General features: G+C 37.0%; 1 protein-coding gene across 2 annotated transcripts in view; it reads left to right on the forward strand.

Annotated features, from left to right (window-relative positions):
* The first annotated feature begins 8881 nt into the window (after positions 1–8881).
* The window catches only part of DPY19L3 (dpy-19 like C-mannosyltransferase 3), a 38329-nt gene continuing 25885 nt past the window's right edge, over positions 8882–21325 (forward strand). For both annotated transcript variants that reach the window (XM_062586739.1, XM_062586740.1), the window contains exons 1-5: positions 8882–9007; positions 10490–10623; positions 19486–19576; positions 20470–20591; positions 20793–20938. In XM_062586739.1, the coding sequence (XP_062442723.1) occupies positions 8887–9007; positions 10490–10623; positions 19486–19576; positions 20470–20591; positions 20793–20938 (614 nt within the window). In that variant the 5' untranslated portion in view covers positions 8882–8886. The remainder of the gene's footprint in view (positions 9008–10489; positions 10624–19485; positions 19577–20469; positions 20592–20792; positions 20939–21325) is intronic.

The following is a 21325-nucleotide window of genomic DNA, read 5'->3' on the forward strand; positions in this document are numbered from 1 at the left end:
TAACTATTTGGCTGATTAGATCCTCACTAAATATCTGACATCTTTTGATAGATACAGTCTAAGTAAAAGTATGTAAAGGATCCTTTATAATAATGTCCTGTTGTTTAATAATGGCTTTCCTTGCACACTTAGCGAATCCTATTTCAAAAGAAAAAGCCTGAGCAGATGATACGTCATTTTAACTTGTGGTGATTTTTTTGCAGTTCACATGAGCACCATTTTTTTTAATGAGAATAAGGTATTAAAAGATATGTAATTGCCAAGAAGAGATTTTTAATGTTACATAGATTCCTAAAGATGTGGATGAGCACAAAGTGGGATTTTGAGAAGTGCCTACATGCTTTGGAGTTCTTTGAAAATCCCACCCACTGTCTAAAATTCCTACTTGTCTGGCAGCACTGTATCTATGGAAATAATATCTTCCTGCAGAATATTCCATTTCAAAATATAAAATTTGGGAAACTATTTTAAGTAAAAGCTGGATCCAGTCAGTTGTAGAATAAATTTTACTAGTGCATATAGTATGGATTAATAAAGGGAATTAGGGATTACTTTGTTTTCTAAGAAACACGTAGAAATCTCTCCCTTTTAAAGCCTTTAGCTTCAAAGATTACAATGCTGATCTTTCTTACAGCTTCAGCAATTTGCAGTAGAAGACATCTGTGTATGTATAAGCTGGGAATATTATTATATAGGCAACTTCGTTGAGATTATTTATAAGTCAGCTACTTAAGTTGTTTGAAAAACTTGCTTCCTACTGAGTGAAGTAGTAGCACTTCTGAGGAAGCCCTTTAGCGGCTTGATTAAAACTTCCTAGTCTGGGAATGCCCACATTTAATTCTGCTTTTAAAGTTGCGCAGAAGCACGCCTACTTCATGACCTGGTAATGCAGTACCTGTGTTTTAGTTGCTCATTGCTTAAAAAAGACTTACTCTTAGAAAAAAAAAATAGTATTTTATGTTTATTTCCTATTTATATATTTCTACTAGCAGAAATAAGCTACAACTATAAATTTAAGAAGGTGGCATATGTAGTGTACAGTCTATTGTGCTATTGCTGACTAAAAGTGGCAAACAAGAAAACAACAGAAAAGTCTTGTTAAGTTTTATGAAGCAACACAAAATCTAAAGGCCAGTGTAAAAGGCACTAAGATTCCAAATACATTTGGTGATTTTTAAAGTGATTTCCTTAAGCATCTTCAACTTGTTCTTTTGGGTTAAGTATCATTTTGTTTACAAATTAGACTGCAGAAAGTACATATTTTACTTTAAAATTGGTCTGGCTCTAATATCAAAGCATTTTTGTGTCAGAGATATTTGAGATACTTTACAGAGATGTAAGTATACAAAATTCTCAGTCAAAAAGCTGATTTTTTTTATAGTCATACAGATGGATCTTACATTTTAAAAATATGATTCATTTTCATTTCTATCTCTAGTTGAAATTGAGATAACTTTTAATGGGGTATTGTTTTTGTTCCACTGACACAAATATTTTATTTTCAATTGAGAATTCATGTGAAAGCAGTAAACTATTTCAAATTTATCTGGTCTTCATCATTCAGAGATTCCATTTGCTGAAAAATTCAGCGGTACAAAGAGATCCATAGTAATGTTAAACTAGCGACCTGTGTTCATTGAAACAATATTTTGCCACATTCTTATTTTTCAGTAAAAGGATAATGTATTTTAAAGTTGTTATGCTAGTGGAAAAAAAAAGGTGAAAAACTTGCATGCATAAGCTGAGAGGAAGATGGCAGTGAACCAAGACTCACAGAGCAAGTAACCGAGTCAAAGTGAACAGGCTCTGTGTGTGTGTGTGTGTGTGTGTGTGTGCACGCGCGCGTGTGTGCGTGCGTGTAGGCCACACCTGCGGTGTCACCAACGCACCAAGAGTCACTGTAATGAGATCACCGAGCAGGATGCATCTATTACAGTTTTTCTTTGCCATCTTGTTGCTTTTCTCAGTTTGAGCATGTTACTATAAAATAGCAGGAAATTGGTTGCCTCTGAAAGCTCTTACCAGTCCTGACACATGCCAACAAATAATTCTTCCCCATCTGCACGAAGATTTTTAATTTACTGTCTCCATGCTGCTTGCCATTAGTTATCCATTCAAAAATCCCATGGATTTTATCACAAGTTCTGCATGTGAAGTAATTATAGGCTTGGTTTTTGAAAGCAAATTATTCCTCAGGATATCTACTTTAAAAAGTGTGTGGTTGGCTTGGTTGCATGTTATTTAAGGGTTTTTCAAGCACATTTCCAGGTTACCAACACTGCAGTCTTCCCCTGTCTTTAAGATTTTAAAATATTTTAGCATCTGTCACAAAACTATCAGTTGATCAGGAATTCACTTGCTGTTTGCTTTAAATAGATTTTTTTTCGCATGTGAACTATAACTTGCAGCTTGGTTTTTTAAATGCCTATACTTCTAAGTATACTTCTGAACAGAAGACTTCATTCATACTAGACTATACTGATAAATAGGTGGGTATTTCATCTGCCCGACTTATCCTTGGTCTGGAAAAATAAAATGGTTTTCAGTCAGAGTTACTGTATTTTCCTCTTTCAGAAGCACTTATTTAATCATTTTAAAAAATGTACAGTTGGTGCTCAAAGTAACATTTGTTAAAATATATTTAATAGAAATTTACATTTGCATTTGGTATTCATGGACATGGGTACATGTATTTTTTTAAGAAAACATATTGTAACACTATGGCACTGCTTTTATAGCCAAAGTATAAAAAATTTAGAAAACTGACATGTAAAGACTGCAGTTAATTCTGATACTGTATCTTATTAAATAGGATGACTTTCATTTTATAAAATTATCCAGCACATTAAGCTGCATGCCTTAAGCTCTCTCTAGGATTGTATTCCTGATAGAAGACTGTCTGTTTGGAACTATGAAGCAAAGTCTGTAGTACTACTTTAACTACCTTCTGAAATACTGTACAATGTTAGAATAATTTATTTTGCTTTACAGGAGTTTGTCACGTATTGACTTTAATATTGTATTTTGGTAATAAACCTTTTTTGTTAAATGCTGAAGTCACTTTTTTTGCCTTGGATGAAATGTGATTATGACTATGGGAAATTCAAACACTGAACTAATATTTAGAGAGATGGGTCTCTGCTTAAATCAAGAAGTATTTGGAACACTTTGCTGTCATTTCTTACTCTTGTGTCAAAATAAGGTGCTAATACTGTTAATATAAGTTTTGTAAAACTGTAGTGATGAAATACAAGACTATTAAAATAAGTCAAAATAGTAGTAAGTCTGGATGCAGTTATGAGGGAATGATGCTGAAAGACAGAAGTGTACCTTCAAATTTCATAATGAAGCTAGTGGGAATTTCTCCCCTGATACAAATGGAGTGAAAACCTTACACAGCTTTTTTTGTATAAGTAGTTGACTCTTGCCTCATCCATCATATAAGCTAAAACATCTTGCAACTTGATTTTTAATATATAGCATATTTCTCAGCCTTGCTGGAGCTTTTTTCCCATTGCTTTCCGGAAAAAGGTGTAACTCAGTTGCTGGCCAAGTAAAGAAAGGAGAAAGTACCATTAGAGTACCCATTGCTGGCATTATCATGGTTTACACGACCAATTTTTTTTTCTTCCTTTTGTTTGTTACAACTATGGCCCTGTGTCAAACACCTTAAAGCAAAAAAGCTGAAACTGCCAAAAGGTTTAGCTGCCATGCTACAGAATGCTACACTGTGTAGCTTTTTCACTTTTTCTCTAACGTAAAACCTGGAAAAAAGTCTCTAGAGTAGCTTCCAGCATCCAGGTACTGTCCTATTCACTGGGCTAAAAAACCATGCTCACTTTGACTTAATAAACAGAAGAGCTTCAGCAGAAGTTATTTCCACCCATAAATAACCTAGTCAGGTGATCCAGCTGGCGTCCTAAAACACCACATCTGATGTGCAGCACATTTCCTTCCTGAAACAGTGTCTTACAGCCAACTTCCTCTGCGCTAGCAGCGACCAGCCCAGAGCTGGGCCATTTCTGCCAGTAAAGAGGGAACATTGCCTGCTCCTGGAAGCTGCAGCTTTTGCAGAAGTGGGACGGGACGCACAGCTGTTGGGATAGAGCTACACTGACCTGCTGGTTAATTTGCAGTACTCTTCTGGGGGTTTGGGAGAAATGGATTTGAATCAGTATGTCTTATATGTTTGGCAAGCATTTATAGACCAAATGATCGCATACACATTAATGCAACAGCACTGTTCTTCACAGCTCCATATAGGCACATTTGTAAAACAGCTGTCAAACTGAGCCCCTCAGAAACAAACAGCACTAATCCTTACTTTATTTAATAAATAGTGGCTAGGCAAAAACCTCAGAATTGGCAAAACTAAGATGAGTCTGACCAAAAACAAAAATTCAGGCACCTGACAAACTTTAATGTTGAAAACAGACTGCAGCACATCATACAGCAGTTGAACGGAAGCTGAAAAGATAGTTTTAAACTCAAAATTTACTCAGGCAAAACTTGAGTCCTTTTGTGTTTCTAGTTCAAAATACCTTTTCTACAGTGTTCAATCTGACAATCCAGGAGAAAACACAAATGCACGAATAGTATAAAGAAGCTGAATTTGAAGTTTTAAGAATCATTTTCCAAACACATTTTGTAGATGGTGACTAATCTTTGTTAGCATTCAAGGTAACTGAAATTAAGATGTTACTAACATTAAGACTTTGTTATCATATGATCTAATTGAAACATAATGAACAAGAAGAATATAAATAATATTTTTTTCTTTTTTCAAGTATAAAGCCATCTTTACAGTATGTATGTGGTAGTGTGTTGGCCTGTAGGTAATTCTAGTTTAAATCATCTTTTGGGTGGCTCTGTTGATTAACCTCGTAGATCTAAGAGATGTTTACATTTTATGTTCTAAGCAATATACAGATGAATAAATAAGAAAATAATTTGTCCTTTTTTTTAACACACTCCTACAGAAAGAGCTAGTTTGATGTGTTTTAATTAACATTTCATAATCAAGTTTTCAGAGATTAGTATCAGTTGAGAAATTCTACTATATTCCCATAAACTGACAACTCAAGACATTAAATCCTCTTATCAACAGAAGGGTTGCCTAACTGATCCATCGTTTCAGCAAGAATATGCTGAATATTAACTCTCAGGTGCAACTTCCTCATGGCATAGGATTTTTTTAAACAAACAAACAAACAAACCCATTTCCATTGCTCTCGTCCCTGGCAAAAAGAGACAATAAGGAATGCTGTTGCATGATATTTTCCAGCTATTACTGCAGTCCAGCCATGGTCCCTAAATACTACAAATTAAAAACAGCATCAAATGCGTCTGTCCTAAGTACTTTCAGACACATGATCAAGGCAGAGGGGTCTGTCTCCCACTCCTTTTTTTCTAGTGCAGTACCAAAACACTTACAGGAAATACGTCTTGTTAAAATTTAACTATGTAGAACTGTAAAGAAAACAATGCATTTGTATTTTCCTTACTGTCTAGTCTTCTGCTATCTGAAACTGAACAATAGATGATAGTATTTCAAAGTAAGGGCTACAGCTGATCGGTTATTCTAAAAGGACTTGAAGCTAACATTTACTTACTCTTAATACATTAAGCATTATATAAGGCTGCCTAAAACTCTTCCATTATACAAACTATTTTCTGTTTGAATAATGCCATATTTCACACAGCAGATTGCATTAGTAGTTCAGGAATGTCAGTGGAATTTGTACTGTTGTAATCTGCAATCATTTCCACAAAACAGAAAAATTCTTCAAGCCCTAGTAACTTGCTTGTATCTATCACATAAAGATACATTACATACAAGAGGACTCTTCTCAGCCTGTTGTTACCAGGCTATGCAGCCTGTCCTTCAGTTCCAGTAACAGCTGCCTAAGACCAGTCTGGTTTGTGGTTCTGTACAGAATGGACTTGTCGTGGTCCAAAATGTTTTGAACATGCATAATTAGCAGATTTCTAAAGTTCTTAATAAAGTTTTTTAAAATGTTTCTGCAGTGATTTGCTCTATGCAGAATTTATTTTGCATCAGCTTCTTAACAGGTAGTAGAAAAACAGAATTGCCATTATAAGAAACATCTTCCACAGAATTCCCTCTCTCAGAAATTAAGTGTATTACCTGACCTCATTTGCATGAAAACATACACACACTTATCTTTTCTCAGTTAGTGCAGTTAAAACATTTGTGTAATCTGTATATAGTATGTCTTCATACTATAATATAGTACTTTAGCAAACACCTGACCCACAGGACATGCCTGCTGTTTGACGCTATTAGTGATAAAAACGAGGTAAAACTAATGCTACACATTGTAAGGTCCACAATTCTTCAGTTCCCATATTCTTTGTTTAAGCACTCATTTCCCCATCAATATGTACCACCTGCCTTATTGCTAAAAATAATGAGAAATACACATGCAGTCTAGTTGTTGTAAATTGACTTGTAGTGTAGATTTTGACTGAGTTTATTTGGTGAGCTTAACAGAAAACAATCATCCTGTTTTTAAAAAAATTTGTAAAATACAGTAAGTGTGCAAAAATAGGTACTAACATTTTTTTCTACATTTGATTTCCTAAATCAATGGCTTCAAAGCTCTAAAATGCCATGATTACTACTTATACAGCTTTAGTTTGGCCTGAATACCTTTTGCATGATCGTCATGACTCTTCCTGTCCAAAATACTGATTTTGCTAATGAATCATATTTCAGAATTAAAAAAAAAAAAAAAAAAAAAAAAGTATTGCTGGACTGTAAAATGGTGCAGCTGAATATTGCCCTGCAGAACTGAACTCTAGCTCTGCCTGTTCCACAAAATTTGTATGTGTTTTGGGGAAATACGCTTTCTGGGATAGGATCTGGGAGTTAGCTTGCTGGGAAAGGTTTTAAGAGGATTTTTTTTTTTCATGGTAAACCTCTTTAAAGGCATTGCAAGTAAAAATCACAATAAAGGATTATGGGCATGTTCTACATTTTAAGCAAAAATAGGAAGTCTGAATTGCAGTTACCTTTCTGCTGCAGAGATAAAAAGTTTTTTTTCTTCCATTAAATCAAGAAGTAAGAACAGAAGACAAAATACACCACTAAGCTTTGAGATGCTAATGGAAAAAAAATCACTTCGCAAATATCTGGAACTATATGTATTTGGAAAAACAATAAAAATAAATCAGCGAGGTCGAGTTTACAGAAGACGCTTCTCCGTGCGCCTCCCAAGCCCGCCGAGACAGCGCAACCCGACTGTTCGCTACGCCCCGGCGCCCCGCGCTCCCCGCGGAGCCGCAGCCCGGCGCCCACCCGCGCAGCCGGGGCCTCCGCACCGCCACGTTTCCAAGCGCGGCCGCCCCGCACCGCGGGGCCTCCCGCGCCCCCCGCCCGCTCCGCGCGGAGCCCGGCCCCTCCCCAGCGAGCGGCTCCTCCCCGCCGGGCCCAGCGGCCTCCCCCGCGCCGGGCGGAGGCTGCCCGCAGCCCCACGCCGCCGCCGCCGCCCCGGCCCCGGCCCCGGCCGCGGCGCCGCTCCCGTAGCGGCGAACAAAGGGCGCCGCCGCCCGTCACGGCGGGGCCCGCGCGCGCAGCGCTCCCCGCCCACGGCCGCGGAGCGCCGGCAGGTATCGGCCCCGGGAGCGGGAGGCGAGGGCGGGGGCGAGGCAGGCTCGGCCCGGCGGCGCAGGCCGCGGCGGGAAGGGGAGGGGAGGTGGCGGCGGCGCCGCCCGCGCCCCGCGGAGCCCGCCCCGGCCGCCGGCCCGGCCCCCCCGCCGGCCCTGCCCTCCCCGGCCCCCGCCGCCGGCTCCGTCTCGGCGCCCGCGGCGGCCCCCTCACCTGCGCGCCGCGCCTCCCGCGCGCTCACCTCGGCGGGCGGCGCGCGGCTCCCTCGGCGCGGGCGGGCGGCCGGCAGGGCCGCCTCTTGCCGGGCTCCCGCCTCTTGCCGGGCTCCCGCCGCCGCCTCCCCTGCCTGAAGAGGCCGCGCAGGCAGGTGCTCGCGCCGCGCCCGCCGCGGGGAAGGCCGGGGGGAGGAAGGCAGCGCGGCCTCGCGCGGCGCTGCCGCTGGGGCACGGGCACGGGCACGGGCACGCTCCGCGCCGCGCCGCGCAGCGCCCCGGCACCCGCCGCCGTCTTGCGCGCTGGGGGTGGCGGCTTGTTCGTGCGTTCAGGAGCGGACGTTGCTGGTTTTCAGACATAGAAAGGCAAATTAAAAATTGGGTAGTTTCATGAACCGTGCTCGCAGGGCGGAGAGCAGCTGACTGGCTGGCTGCTCCCTTCTCCTTGTCTTTATTAACGTTTCCGAATTTCGCGATGATGTTACAGAAGGTCACGAATTACTTAATACTGTGTGTCTTCATATAGTTTGTTGTTGCACTCATTCTTTGACAGTATCTTTCGTCTTACGACCCTCCATTTTAGGATTTCATGAAAGCCAAGATTTAAAAACATATGGCTCTATTTTCAGTATCCAGCTGAAATACCCTAAAAAGACCAATTTTTCCTTTAAAGGATTTATGCTTCATATTTTCTAAAAACAAAAGCCTGATGTGTGTTTTGAGTTAAGGACCCAAAAGTGCAGGTGGTCAAAATCAGGAGTGTTCTGAAAACCCTGTCAAGGGTGTGTAAAATTAAGTGTGAACTTGAAGTCCTCGTGGATTTAGTGTTTCCTCTGCTTTCATTTGAAGTCTAAGTTGTAAAAATAAATAATCTTGCATTTTAGTAAGTTTATACTTCAGCTAAGTTATGGTTTTAAAACTTGAAGTCTCTAACCACAATAAATACTGTTCTGTTTTCAGAGATTTCATACAATATTAAATGAAAGTCTGAGCATATACGTTGCTTGTATGTGTCTATTTAGGAATTGGACTGAAAAATAATGAATGGAAATGACTGACATCATGACAACCATCAGACAAAGAAAGGGTGGAAGAGTTGCAGAACTGGCTGAAGAACAGCTTTCAGAGGAGAAGAATGTGAAGCCTGATGGAAAAATTCAATCTGGTGGGTAATGAAAAAGACTGCAACATTGAGGGTTTGGGGGGTATTTTATTTTTTGTGGTTTTTTGCTGTTTTTTTTAACTGGCATTTAGCTTTTGGTGTCCATCCTAAATACGGATTAGAACAAGGTATGTACCAAATAAATAGTCATACTGTATTTTACCAAATACTATATATTACCAGATTTAACTGGATGAGACAGAGGGCGAAGAATTAAACATAGATTGCTGCATGATAACCTCTATTCTAAAATCCTGGTTTAAATTAGTAAAATATTTTGTCAATTTAGTAATATGGACCTGTGTATAGGTTGCTAAAGGAGTCACAGATCAAATTGTCTGTAACATACAGAACAGTTTGAAGATTCTGATCAGTACTAGTTAAATATAAGCAGATTATGCATGAATCTGAACTTAACTGCAAACCTTTTTATTTTGACCTTATAAGACAGACTAGGTAAATTTTAAAGGAGAGGCATTAAGTGTCTTATTTTGATGATTTATTTAAGTAATAAATACTAACAACATTTTTACTTGGAATTACAGCTTACAAATTGGCAAAGTTTGTTGGGTTTTATAGGATTTTTGTTTGTTTTTAAGAGATATTCACATATAAATTCTGATCCTCTCTATGTATGGGTTTTGGGTAGACAAATGGAAAGTTGCACCTTTGTTTGCATCAGTATGTTTAGGCTAAATACACATTCGGAAAGTAATCTTAGTTCTTGTCCAGCCCTCAACTCCATTGAATCGCATGCTTGCCACCTATTATGTAGATGTTATCTGTAGTATGAAATAGCCATTTTATTAATATAATTCCGCATCACTAAGATTAATACCATCTTATATCAACATAAAAAATTAAAAGGGAAATGTAAATGTAGAATAAATTGATGGAGCTACTTAGAAAAACAGTCTTTGTTTCCACATGATTCTCTCTGTAATCTCATTCTGATGACAAGAGGAGGTATCTGCAATTGAAAGCATGACATCATTACCAGAGGCTGCTTTGACCAGTGCTCAGCCTCTCTGTGGATATTTAGTAACACTGGAGGAAAAAAAGGCATATTAGGAAGTTTAAAGAAGAATTTGATGTCTTGCTTTGTGACATAACAGTCGTCCTGTACAGCGTTCATTAAAATGATGCTCCGGAAGATATTCCAATGTCTTTGTAATTTAGATTTTTAATTAGATATAGTATTTGTCTAGATCATTGTAGGATCATGGTATTCTTTCTTAAATTAAAACTACGATTTTCCAGTTGAGGCACACCTTATTTCACTTCATATGGAAGTACCCCGAGTTTGCCTATGTTAGAAAAATAAAAAACACATCTCCATAAAAAAACTCCTAAAACTAAGTGACACTACTTAAAGAATGTAAAAGTAAATGGATTTTGCAAGCCAGATTATAGTGTGCCTGTGCTAATACAATTTAAGTTGAATTATGCATTTCATGATTACAAAGTGAAATTTTTTCTTCCAAGATCATACAGGTGGGAAGCTGTGGAACATACTTTCACTAACAGTTGGTGGGATTGTTGCCATCTGTCTTGGACTTCTTACTTCGGTTTACATTGCTACACTGCATGAAAATGACCTCTGGTTTTCCAATATTAAGGTAACAGTTATTTTCATAGTTTCATCAGTGCTTTCATAGAACACTAATATGAGCGTTAGTTGAAATTACATTTGTTTACTTATCTTTCTTGTAAGTTGTTCAAAAACTTAAAATATTCCTTTTTTTGAATTCTGTATGTAAAATCAAGAGCTGTGCTTTGCTCTCTGCTACTTTGTACGTACTCAGTCATTTCCATAAATGACTTTTTCCCAACTGTGCTCTACACACATTGACATACAACTGTGCCATTATTCTCCTGCCTGAGAAATAGCTACTCAAATTCTACCAACCATTGATCACTACATAGAGTTTGAACAGTCTACTGTATGTTGCTCTGTAATCATCTTGTATCCAAAGCAATCATAGAACGAGCAAAAAACCTTTATATGCAGAATCCTGACATACAGTTCTGCAATTGTGTTTATAATGTGATCTTCTAATATAGCTTAGGCACAATCTCTCAGTATCCTGTACTAATTTTATATAACACTATCCTAAATTTGCAAACCTCAGAACATTTTTCAGACATTTACTGATGTAAAACCAACATCCACAATGTAGGAGAACTTTAATTCTCAGGATCCCGGACTGACTAGTTTTTTTTCCTCGAATCATTGCATGAGAGAATAATGCAATTGTACATACAGCTAAATTTAACCAGGGAAAAGAAACAGGTGAGTCATTTTCCTTTTGAAGAAGCCTAAATTCACTCTGTGATAGGTCTACGTTTATAACATTATTCTAAGGTTATATATATTTAACTGGAATGCTTGTATTGCACTCTGCTTCTTTCCTATATTGTGTACTTTTCATACTGCAGAAACAGAATCACAGAGTAGTTGAGGTTGGAAGGGACCTTTGGAGATCACCTAGTCTGTCCCCGCCCTGCTCAAACAGGGTCAGCTCGAGCATGTTAGACAGGATCTCATCCAGGCAGGTTTTGAATATCTCCGAAGAAGGAGACTCCACAACCTCTCTGGGCAGCCTGTTCCAGGGCTCTGTCACTCTCACAGTGAAGAAGTTTTTCCTCACATTCAGGTGGAACTTCCTGTGTTTCACTTTGTGCCTGTTGCCTCTTGTCCTGTCGCATGGCACTACTGAAAAGAGTTCGGCCCCATCCCCTTAAGGTATTCATAAATGTGTGTGTGTGTGTATGTATATATAAATTACAAATACCTTAAGATATTTTTATACATTTGCATAGTAATAATAAAAATAGCTGGCACTTAGTGAAACAATGAATACTGTATTAAACATATATTGTTCTATACCCAGTCTCATCTTTCTTTGAATGTGTAGATAGAATGGATATATACTGAAGGTGCCACTCAGATTTGCCTTATTCCTAAAGCCAGTATTGATTAATTCCACTGGTATTATATTTTTTGATATACAGTTATATGTGGCCACAAGTCTATGTCTGAACATAGCAGAATGTTTTATGTTCTCGTTTAACTGATACGCAGATTGAACCAAGAGAAATAGGTCTGTAGTTGAAATTAAGTTGCCCAAAACTGGATGAAATGCCCAATTTATTTGATAAGTATTTTGTTAATTGTCAGTGCATTCTAGTGCAATTAGATATCCAAACTGGGGGCAGGGGCACTTCATTCTAGTCTGTTTTCTGCTGTCTCTGTTGTTTCGTCCTAAGAAATTGGTATGATAACGAGTAATACTGGAACCTGTTGAGCAATTTCAGCCAATTTGATGGAAAGATAAGAGTCTCAGAAACAGTAAGTTTGTCTACCAGCAGAGTAAAGAAGAAAGAGATGAAGGTACTCTCAGTGAAAAGGGGTATAATGTGAGATCAGAGTTGTTTACTATGCCAGAAAATCCATGTGGCTGCAGTGTTAATTTTAAAACAATAATAACGGGAAAAATTTCAGTGAGAGTTAACATATTATTAGAAATAATAACCAGTTTTAAGGCAGAGCCAAAAGTGACCAGGCTTCATATATCCTCCTGCTTTCAGAACTATATGTCTAGTGTATGTATCCTTTTCGGGTGTTTTGCAAGTACTCGCTCTCAACTTAAATAATTCTTGAATGGTCATTCAAATGCGATTTGTATTTGCATTTGTGTAAGTTGATAAGAAGTGGTTGGTTACTTGTAAACGCTTACTTTACAAGCAAGGTTTGAAGGTACTTTTAAATGCTTGTTCTCAAATTATTTAATGCAGCTTAAGAACAGACAGATTGTATCCTCTACAGTTTATTTGCAAATAGAAGGATTTTGGGAATGATTCAAGTCTCTTATAAAATTTACTGCAATTGTCTGCAAAATCAGAAGCTGACTGTGCTTTCACTTGGTTTACACAAAGCTTCCAAAAGTGTTAGTGTTGCTCAAAATACAGTCTAGACTCCTTATCTTGTCAGTATCCATATCATAGCATTTTATGGCCAGAAGTAAGACTAGCAAGAAAACGAGTCTAGACTGTATTTTAATATGTTTTCTCTTAACTAAGCAGAGAAATAATACATTAGAATATATGAGGATGAGAAAGTTTAAACAAAATACTGTTTTATGAGTGATACAGGAAGAGAAGACTACCTATGAAGAGCTTGTGAAATTTACTGGTAAGCTGAGATGGGAAGCCTCATCCTAACATTTGTAAAACGGTATGAACACAGAATATGGACAGCTGTGTGCCTAAATGCATCAGTTGGCTAGTATCTGTAGATGTATGTACATGTTTTTCATCGTTTCTAAATTGTGTAGTCTAATTGTGATACATACCATATCCTAACAAAAGACAACAACAGAATATACTGTGAAACAATTTTAGAACCTTATGAGTTATCTTGAAAATAAATGGAAATTTTCTGTTTTTTTTTTTCTCTGAACATTTTATAGTTTGGCCAATACATATATTTCTGCATATTTTAACAGAATTATCTCAAATTTGTGAAGTAATAAGTTTTATATCCTGGCATACCCCAGCACTAATTCCCAGAAGGAAACCGTAATCTAATCTTTGACACACAGTTATTGTGCCTTAGTTAATGAAATGTAGAGGTTATTTTGTTTTATTTTTACTAAACATGACATATAGAGGAAGCAAAATCAACACTAATACACACTCAGTGTTTCATTATCTCCCATACCCGCGAAACAGTAATGAATCACCATTGTTATGAAATAGGTGAGAGTAAATTCTAAATTTGTCATATCTCCATGCATTTTAGATTACTAACTTCAGCTACTCTGAATTGGCTGTAAATAGTGCAAGCTTGAGGAGTTCTGAACTCTGATACAATAATTGTATAGTGAAATCTTGTCTCTCTGAACACTTTTTTCCTTCCATCCAATGAGCTACAATTAGTCAGAGGGTAAAAATTCATACATAAAGGTCTACTAATAAATTATCTTCAATGCAGTGAAGGTTCCTATTAAAAGAGAAAGCTCTATTCATCTATAGTACACATATTAAGGGAGCACAAATTATCAAAACAGTAAAATAGGATGGAAGGTGTAGGATAAAGTCAATTTGAGCTGTATTGAGTGTATTGAGCTCAGTTTCTTTAGCAATCTTAGTTGTTCTTGTTTGAAAAGCCTTCAGGGCCTGTATCCTTCCTTACTCTGTGTAAGTTGATAAGAAGTGGTTGGTTACTTGTAAACACTTACTTTACAAGCAAGGTTTGAAGGTACTTTTAAATGCTTGTTCTCAAATTATTTAATGCAGCTTAAGAATAGACAGATTGTATCCTCTACAGTTTATTTGCAAATAGAAGAATTTTGGGAATGATTCAAATCTCTTATAAAATTTACTCATCACTCGTCAGCTGATGATGTTTCTCTGCACTACCAACACAAGGTGCAAATAGAATTGTTCCAAAGAAAATTTAAAGATGCCAGTGTTTTTTTATCATTTTCTAGAACACTCAGTCCCGGGGCAGTCCAAGTCCAGTTAAGCTTTCTTATTCTAGGCTAATAACGTAATGTAATTGCTTTTCTGCAGCTGCTGCTTTGCCACTAGAGACGTTTCTTGATTCTTTCAGCACAGTTCTGTGACTAGTTGGTCAGAATTCCCTGTAATGGTTATCATTCAGCTGTATGAAGGGGGATGGTTTCCCTTAAACAGCCAGTCATCCTGTGATAAGAACTTCAAATTAGGATGGAAAAAAAAAATCACGTAATACATGATGATTAGTTCTTTGCGGTAATTTTCCTTTAGCTTTGTCTCTCACATTGTAGGCTACAAGGGGGTAAATTGGACACAGCCTGTTAGAAGTTTTTAAAACATGGATATTTAGAAAGCTCTTGCATCCAAAAGCTTCTTCTGAAGCTTTTCTTCTGAAAGATGTACTGTTTCTTAGGAGATGCTTATATTTCATTGTAACTGTATGCTCTGTCTTCCCACTGTTTACATGTTTTCTATTCATGCTTTAAGAGGCTGTCATTGGAATCAGGGTGCTGAAGAAGAGCATTCATTTATACCATTAGAATAAAGGCTTTCCAGGGTTTTCATACTATGATGAATTAGAGTTGATGGGAGACTTGTTTTGCTGGTCTTCTCTTTAAATTAAGGTTCTGCTCTCTTTGTACAGCAGTAGATGGAAGTCTGCATTGTTTACCTGACACTTGAGATGCTTCTTGCATCTTCGTTGAAGTAGATGAAGGTTTCTGAATATTCTGATTTAGGTTAAAAGATCAAATTTTTGTTCTGAGATAAGACTCCATTGATAGATGGCCATTACAATTGTTAAGTTACAACATTTTGAAGCTTGCCAATTCTATTTAACTCTAAAAATCAAAAATAAAGAGTTCATCGTACGAATGTATGAATCTTACTTTAAGGTAATTGAAGTCACAATTTGTGAATATAGTTGTAGTGATGGCTTTTCTGTAATTTCATTACAGTTAATGGAAAGCTAGTTCAGTGTCAGGTTCCTCCAGCAATGGTTTACACAATTAGAAGAAATTTACGCTGTGATGGTCATACAGAATAGTATTTTCTACACTGCTTTCAATAAGGTGGTGATTTCAGTAGCTTTGGTGTGTGTGAATCTTGTTCTTACTCACTAGTAAATATGCCCAGTATTATAAATTTGCCATAGTCATTGGAGAAAGACAGTAATATCGTTTCCTCTTCACAAAAATAGAAAAAGCAGATCTGTGAGGAGTGCTCTGTGCTATGAAGGAGGTGGTGCAGGTGCATGATTAGTGTTCTCTTTTGATTCCAAAGAAAAAGAATCAAAAATTGGCTCCTGTAAGAACTGCGAAAGAAATCAGAATGCAGAATACCATGTCACGTAATGAAAAGTTGCTTTTGCAAAAATTTCCAGTGGAAGTCATAGGAGGTTACAATCACGTATTTTGGTCAAACAACAAATTTGAAGAAGGAAAAAAGTTTTAATCACTTGTCATATGAATCAAAACAATAAAGATTTCTATTTATGGTGGTGCAAGCCAAAGGGGGTTTCTTGCACAAGATTCTTTTCTCAGTTTCCTAAACACTTTCTGGTAGCATACATATAAAATGACTAGTTTGTTTTCAACTTTTTTCAGTAATTTTCAGCAGCAGCAGCTTACTGAATGTTCAAGTGTAGTGTTATTTGGGACCAAGTTACACTATGAAAAGAACAAGGTTGTGAGGCAAGGAATTGCATCACCTTTTCTGTCAGCTGTTGTATTGCTTGTTCAAATACAAGCTTTGAAGAAGCCTTGAATAGGATTGGACAAAGGCCACATAGCAAATTAATAGTGTAACACAAACAGATAAGCATCAGAGCTTTCATTTGTTCTTTGTCCTTCCTGAGCAAGTGTTTATACTACTGTTAAAGAGTTTTTCCTGGAGTTGCTACTTGTAAGAAATTAGGAATAAAGATACAAAATTGTAAATCTTTTACACATGCAGGATAAGAATCCTGGAATTTCTTTTCTGAGGTGTTTTTTATTTTCTGCCTATGTTTTCAATACAAAAGATGAAAAAGAAGTGGGGAAACCAGTAGCCAGCTAATTAAAACGCCACAAAAGTAAATATGTAGGCCATAAACAGAAGAAGGGCAGCCCAATGCTGTGGTGGTGTCTTTCCAAAGAAGTACCCATTAAGTGGTTGTTGGGTACTTTTACTCTAGATCAAAAGTCTGATGAACCTTTGTGAAGGAACCATGTCATTCTAACAGATGGCCATGAGGTTAACCAGCCAAGAGACCATGTATGTGGATTAAGTACCTTTGCTGAAGGCATGGTTTGCAGCCTGGAACACTGATAGCGGCTGGCTGTATTGTGTTTCCTTTTCTATGTTATTTGAAAATCTTTCTGATCTGAATTAAATTGAACAACTGAAAAATATTCTCAGTAATACAAGTTGTGCTTTAGCTTTTTAAAAAGGAAGAAATTTTACTGAGAATAGTCAATGTAAGGAGAGCTTTGCTTACACTCTTTATTTGTAGAATTCCTCAACTTGGGCTTTGTCTGCTTCCACAGTATTTTGAATGACTTGGTTAAGGAGTTTGAGGAAACCTGAGTTCTAAAATTTTGCTTTGCCTTTGAGAGGAAGAAGGAATGTCAACTGTAACTAGACTTCTTTGTATTTTGTTTTGAATACTTAATATTACTAGAATACAATTGCATAAATTGAAATCAGATACAACTCTATGTATCCCAGAGGATATATTGTTGTCTTTTTTTTTTCCCCTTGGACCACTGGTAGCTTCTCTGTTAAATATTCACAAATTGTATATACAGTAAGATAAATGTGTGCTCTTATAATGCTTACCCATAACTCTACATGTTTTTATTGACATGAAGCACTAGGAAAAGTATAAATTGCTATGGAACTGGAGAAATATTGTGAGTGAATAAAGCAGATGTTATCTTAGCATGAAACAGATGTAAGACTCACTAGTGTTTGTCTCATAAAGTATAGCATTTGGTTGAATACAGCTGGTGCCAGGATTACAAATTAATCATGTTTGAATGCATTTTTGCTAATTAGATCCCCCTCTGAGACTACTCTCTCCCCCTTAATAAATTCCAAATGTTAACACTTCTTCTGTTTGATAGCAGCCACTTTCTGGTATTATTAGAAAACTTTTCAGTAGTGATGAATTTGAAACTAGAGCTCGTTCAAAATCTAGTATTCTCATTTTGCTAAGTATGTGGCTTTTAGTATTTAGTGCCAATGTCATTTTCTTCTGCTGGTATTACAATGTTTTGTAGACTGTAAAGCAGCTGTAGAGTTTAATTGTAGACTTACTTTTAATCAGATGCATCCTTATCTGTTGATTTTTCTCAGACCAGAGCTTATATTGGTTTAGTTTGTCAAGAGTTGACTTCAATAAAACATGTCTTCAGATAAGATTCTGTACTGGACAGTAGAGAAAGGAGGGGCAGGGTTTTTTTGTCTAGCTTTATGTTAGCTCTGAAATAGTATTGATTCTGTTCCAACATAAGAGATGAGATAATCAATGGGACTGCATAAAAAAGATGAAAGACTCAGGAGTTTAGGCAGGGTTGCTTTACCCAGAATGACATTCATAAAAATCTGGGAAAACAGTACCATTCGATTATTTCAGTAATGTTCTTTTGTAAAGGAAGATGAATTAACAAGATTATCTTTAGAAATCTCACTTAGATTTCTTAATGTATGACTTGTTTACCCCACAAATGGGAATCTTGCTAGATTTTCCAATAGAGATTAATCCTTTTCTAATTTTCTGCTTAACAAAGATGTTTGCTGGGGTGTTTTTGTATAAACTGAAATCTAAGAAAAATCCCTAATAATCAAATAACTTTGGATAAGATGCTGTATTACTTCTTTTCAAATTGACTGTTTATATAGTCTTAGTTTGTGTAAATGTGATCATTCAAGGCTCTGAATTTCTTAAATTTCATTAAGTGTTCATACCTAATGAGCTACTAAAAGGAAGTGAATTCTAAGGCAGAGATCCTGTACTGAAAGTAGTTTTCTCTAGGACATCAAGAGCTTTCATATTTCAGAAGGCCTCGCCTGCTGTAACATCAGCCAAAGAGAAAGGCAAAGTTTGAAATGTAATTAACCCAAATTATTTAAACATTTCTGGATTCAGATTAATAATATCTCTTCTTATGCCTAAAATGAAGAAAAAAATAAGTTTTCCTTTAACCTATCATATCCTATTTAACTATAGGAGTGTTGAACAACTGGCATCCTGCAAGAAACATTGTTTAACAAGTGGGCAGCTGCACATCCTGCCAGCTGAAATCTCAGAATGGTGTTATGATGTAGTCCCAAGTATAGCATAGGGGATTAATCAAGCCTTAAGGTGGTAAACCTGTGGAACACTTCTGGGTGTCTACATCTGGAAGAAATAGTTAAATGCATATACCAAACAGGAGTAGTTTTAAAATCCAGCTGTTGGCCACTGCACCTATCTGAACATCTTATATGACAAAAAGAATCCAATGTATTTCAGAATTACGCATCAGAATCACGAAAGTCAGATATGTTCCCGCAGTTAACAGAGGTATTAATACATCAGCCATTTGCCTCTCATCCTAACTGTCACAGCAGTTTCTACCTTAATTTAGAAGAGTTGCATAGAATACATGAACCCAAGGACTCAAGACAATGTAGAGGTGAATTTCCCCAGTGTAGCCAGAATTTCTGAGTTTATAGTTTTTATTTATACTGAAATTTGAAATAAACTTCCTGTTCAGGAAGTTGTCACCACAGTAATTATTATTTGGATGAATATCGCATCAAATTCATCCAATCAAAATGGTGTAAGATGGCTTATGTAGGCAAATTTAACACAGTTTGGACTAAAGCTGGCTAATTACTGTATCTGTCAAATTGACTTAATGGGGAAGAAAAGTAGACTTATGTGATAGTGAAATGCAAACATGAAGTGAATTTATTGTTTAACTTACTTACAGGAAGTAGAAAGAGAAATTTCGTTCAGAACAGAATGTGGACTCTATTATTCCTACTACAAGCAGATGGTTCAGGCTGCATCCATCCAGCAAGGTATTGTAATCTGTAAAGTAAGTTTTACTTTGTGATGTCGGATGACTGTTTCTAATATTTTTCCAAATACAGTTGAAGACAAGGAATGCCGTAAGTATGAAAGATGGTGCTACAGTTGCGTTAGAGACAGATCAATTTTGTTCATATTCCAAAGAGTCACAAAGTTATGGGCACAGCAGTTTCACAGTGATACGTTGGTTTCTGTGCCACACTTTCACCCAGAGATTGTGCAATTACTTGGAGGGACAGCTTCCATATCTGTTAGGTTTCAGCTTTATTGGTTTATTCAGCAGATTACATTTTTGTACATTCTTTTTCATACTCTGATTTTTATTTTTCTCTCAGTGTATATTTGAATTATAAACTGTTTGTGGAAAAGGGCGACTTTTGCTCTGTGCTTGTTCAGTCAGTGACACAGCAAGCTGCTTTCAAGCAAGTCATGTTTCTGGTGGTTTCGTGTTTTGTAGGTGCCTAAGTAAGCTCCGTAGTAATTTTGTTTCTGCTATGCACTTGTCAGTATTAACCTCACTAGTGTTCGAATTAGCAACAAGATGGGTTCTTTGTCTCGTTAAAAAATGCCCAGAATCCATTGATCAAGATCCAGTATGTACCACAAATTCTACATTAGAGATATAAGTGTAATAAACATTTCGTACATTATTAAATATATAGTACTCGAATTAGCACTCTGAGTCACACTGTAAGCAGGGAAACCTGAAGACCTCAGAAGGTCATAGTAATTCTGTGGTAATGTGATTTGAATCCTTGACTCAACATTACCAAAGTTTGTGATGAAAGATTCTAAAGTACCTTTGAAAAGTTTTTCACTGTTCAAATGAAGGTGGAGGGGGAAAAATGACAATCTCCTATTTCAATTTCTCTTTATCATTAAGGTTTACATGGTTTAGTATATGACAATAAAACTGAATCTGTGAGGACAATTAACATACTTGAAAGAATGAATGTTTACCAGGAGGTGTTTCTCAGCATTCTGTATAGGATTCTTCCAATTCAGGTAGGCATTTATTTATGGCTTCAGACTGTAAGTTCATTATGAAGATTCCTCAGTTAATCATAGCTCCCCTTTTCAGTTATATTCTGAATAGAAATATTCCTGATACCCTTTTAATTTGTAAAGGCAAAACCTAATTCATATTAAATACACTTCCCCCCGCCAAGTGTTTTATGTCAACATGAGTATCCTTCTGTTTTACAGCAATACTTAGAACCTGTTTATTTTTATATCTACACTTTATTTGGACTTCAGGCAGTTTATGTCATTGCTCTGTATGTAACAAGCTGGCTTCTTAGTGGAACATGGCTTTCAGGGTTGTTGGCAGCTTTCTGGTATATAACAAACAGGTAAGTCAGATTTAACGTTCTTATCTTTATAAAATTTTACTTTATGTCAAAGGTAAGGCATTGAACCTTAAAATACATGATTAATTTGAGGGGAAAAAATGAACCTACAAGGTCTTTCTGCAGATTAACCAGAAAGCAGTACGATGTTTATATAACAAAGTTAGATAATAAAATTAGAAATGAGCTGAAATTGCAGATTTGAATTTTAAAGTTTCAAGTGTTTGAGTACAAAGTTTTGGTCAAATCAGTATCTAAAAATAGACATCTTATGGACATGTCTAGATCCTCAGATGATGTATCCCATCTTTTCCAGCCTAGGATCCCTTAGATGTTACAGACATCCTCTTACATGCCCTTCATGCCTCTCCTCACCACCCCATACATAAC

The sequence above is a fragment of the Rhea pennata genome, chromosome 13 (genome assembly GCF_028389875.1).
Source record: "Rhea pennata isolate bPtePen1 chromosome 13, bPtePen1.pri, whole genome shotgun sequence".
Lineage (NCBI taxonomy): Eukaryota > Metazoa > Chordata > Aves > Rheiformes > Rheidae > Rhea > Rhea pennata.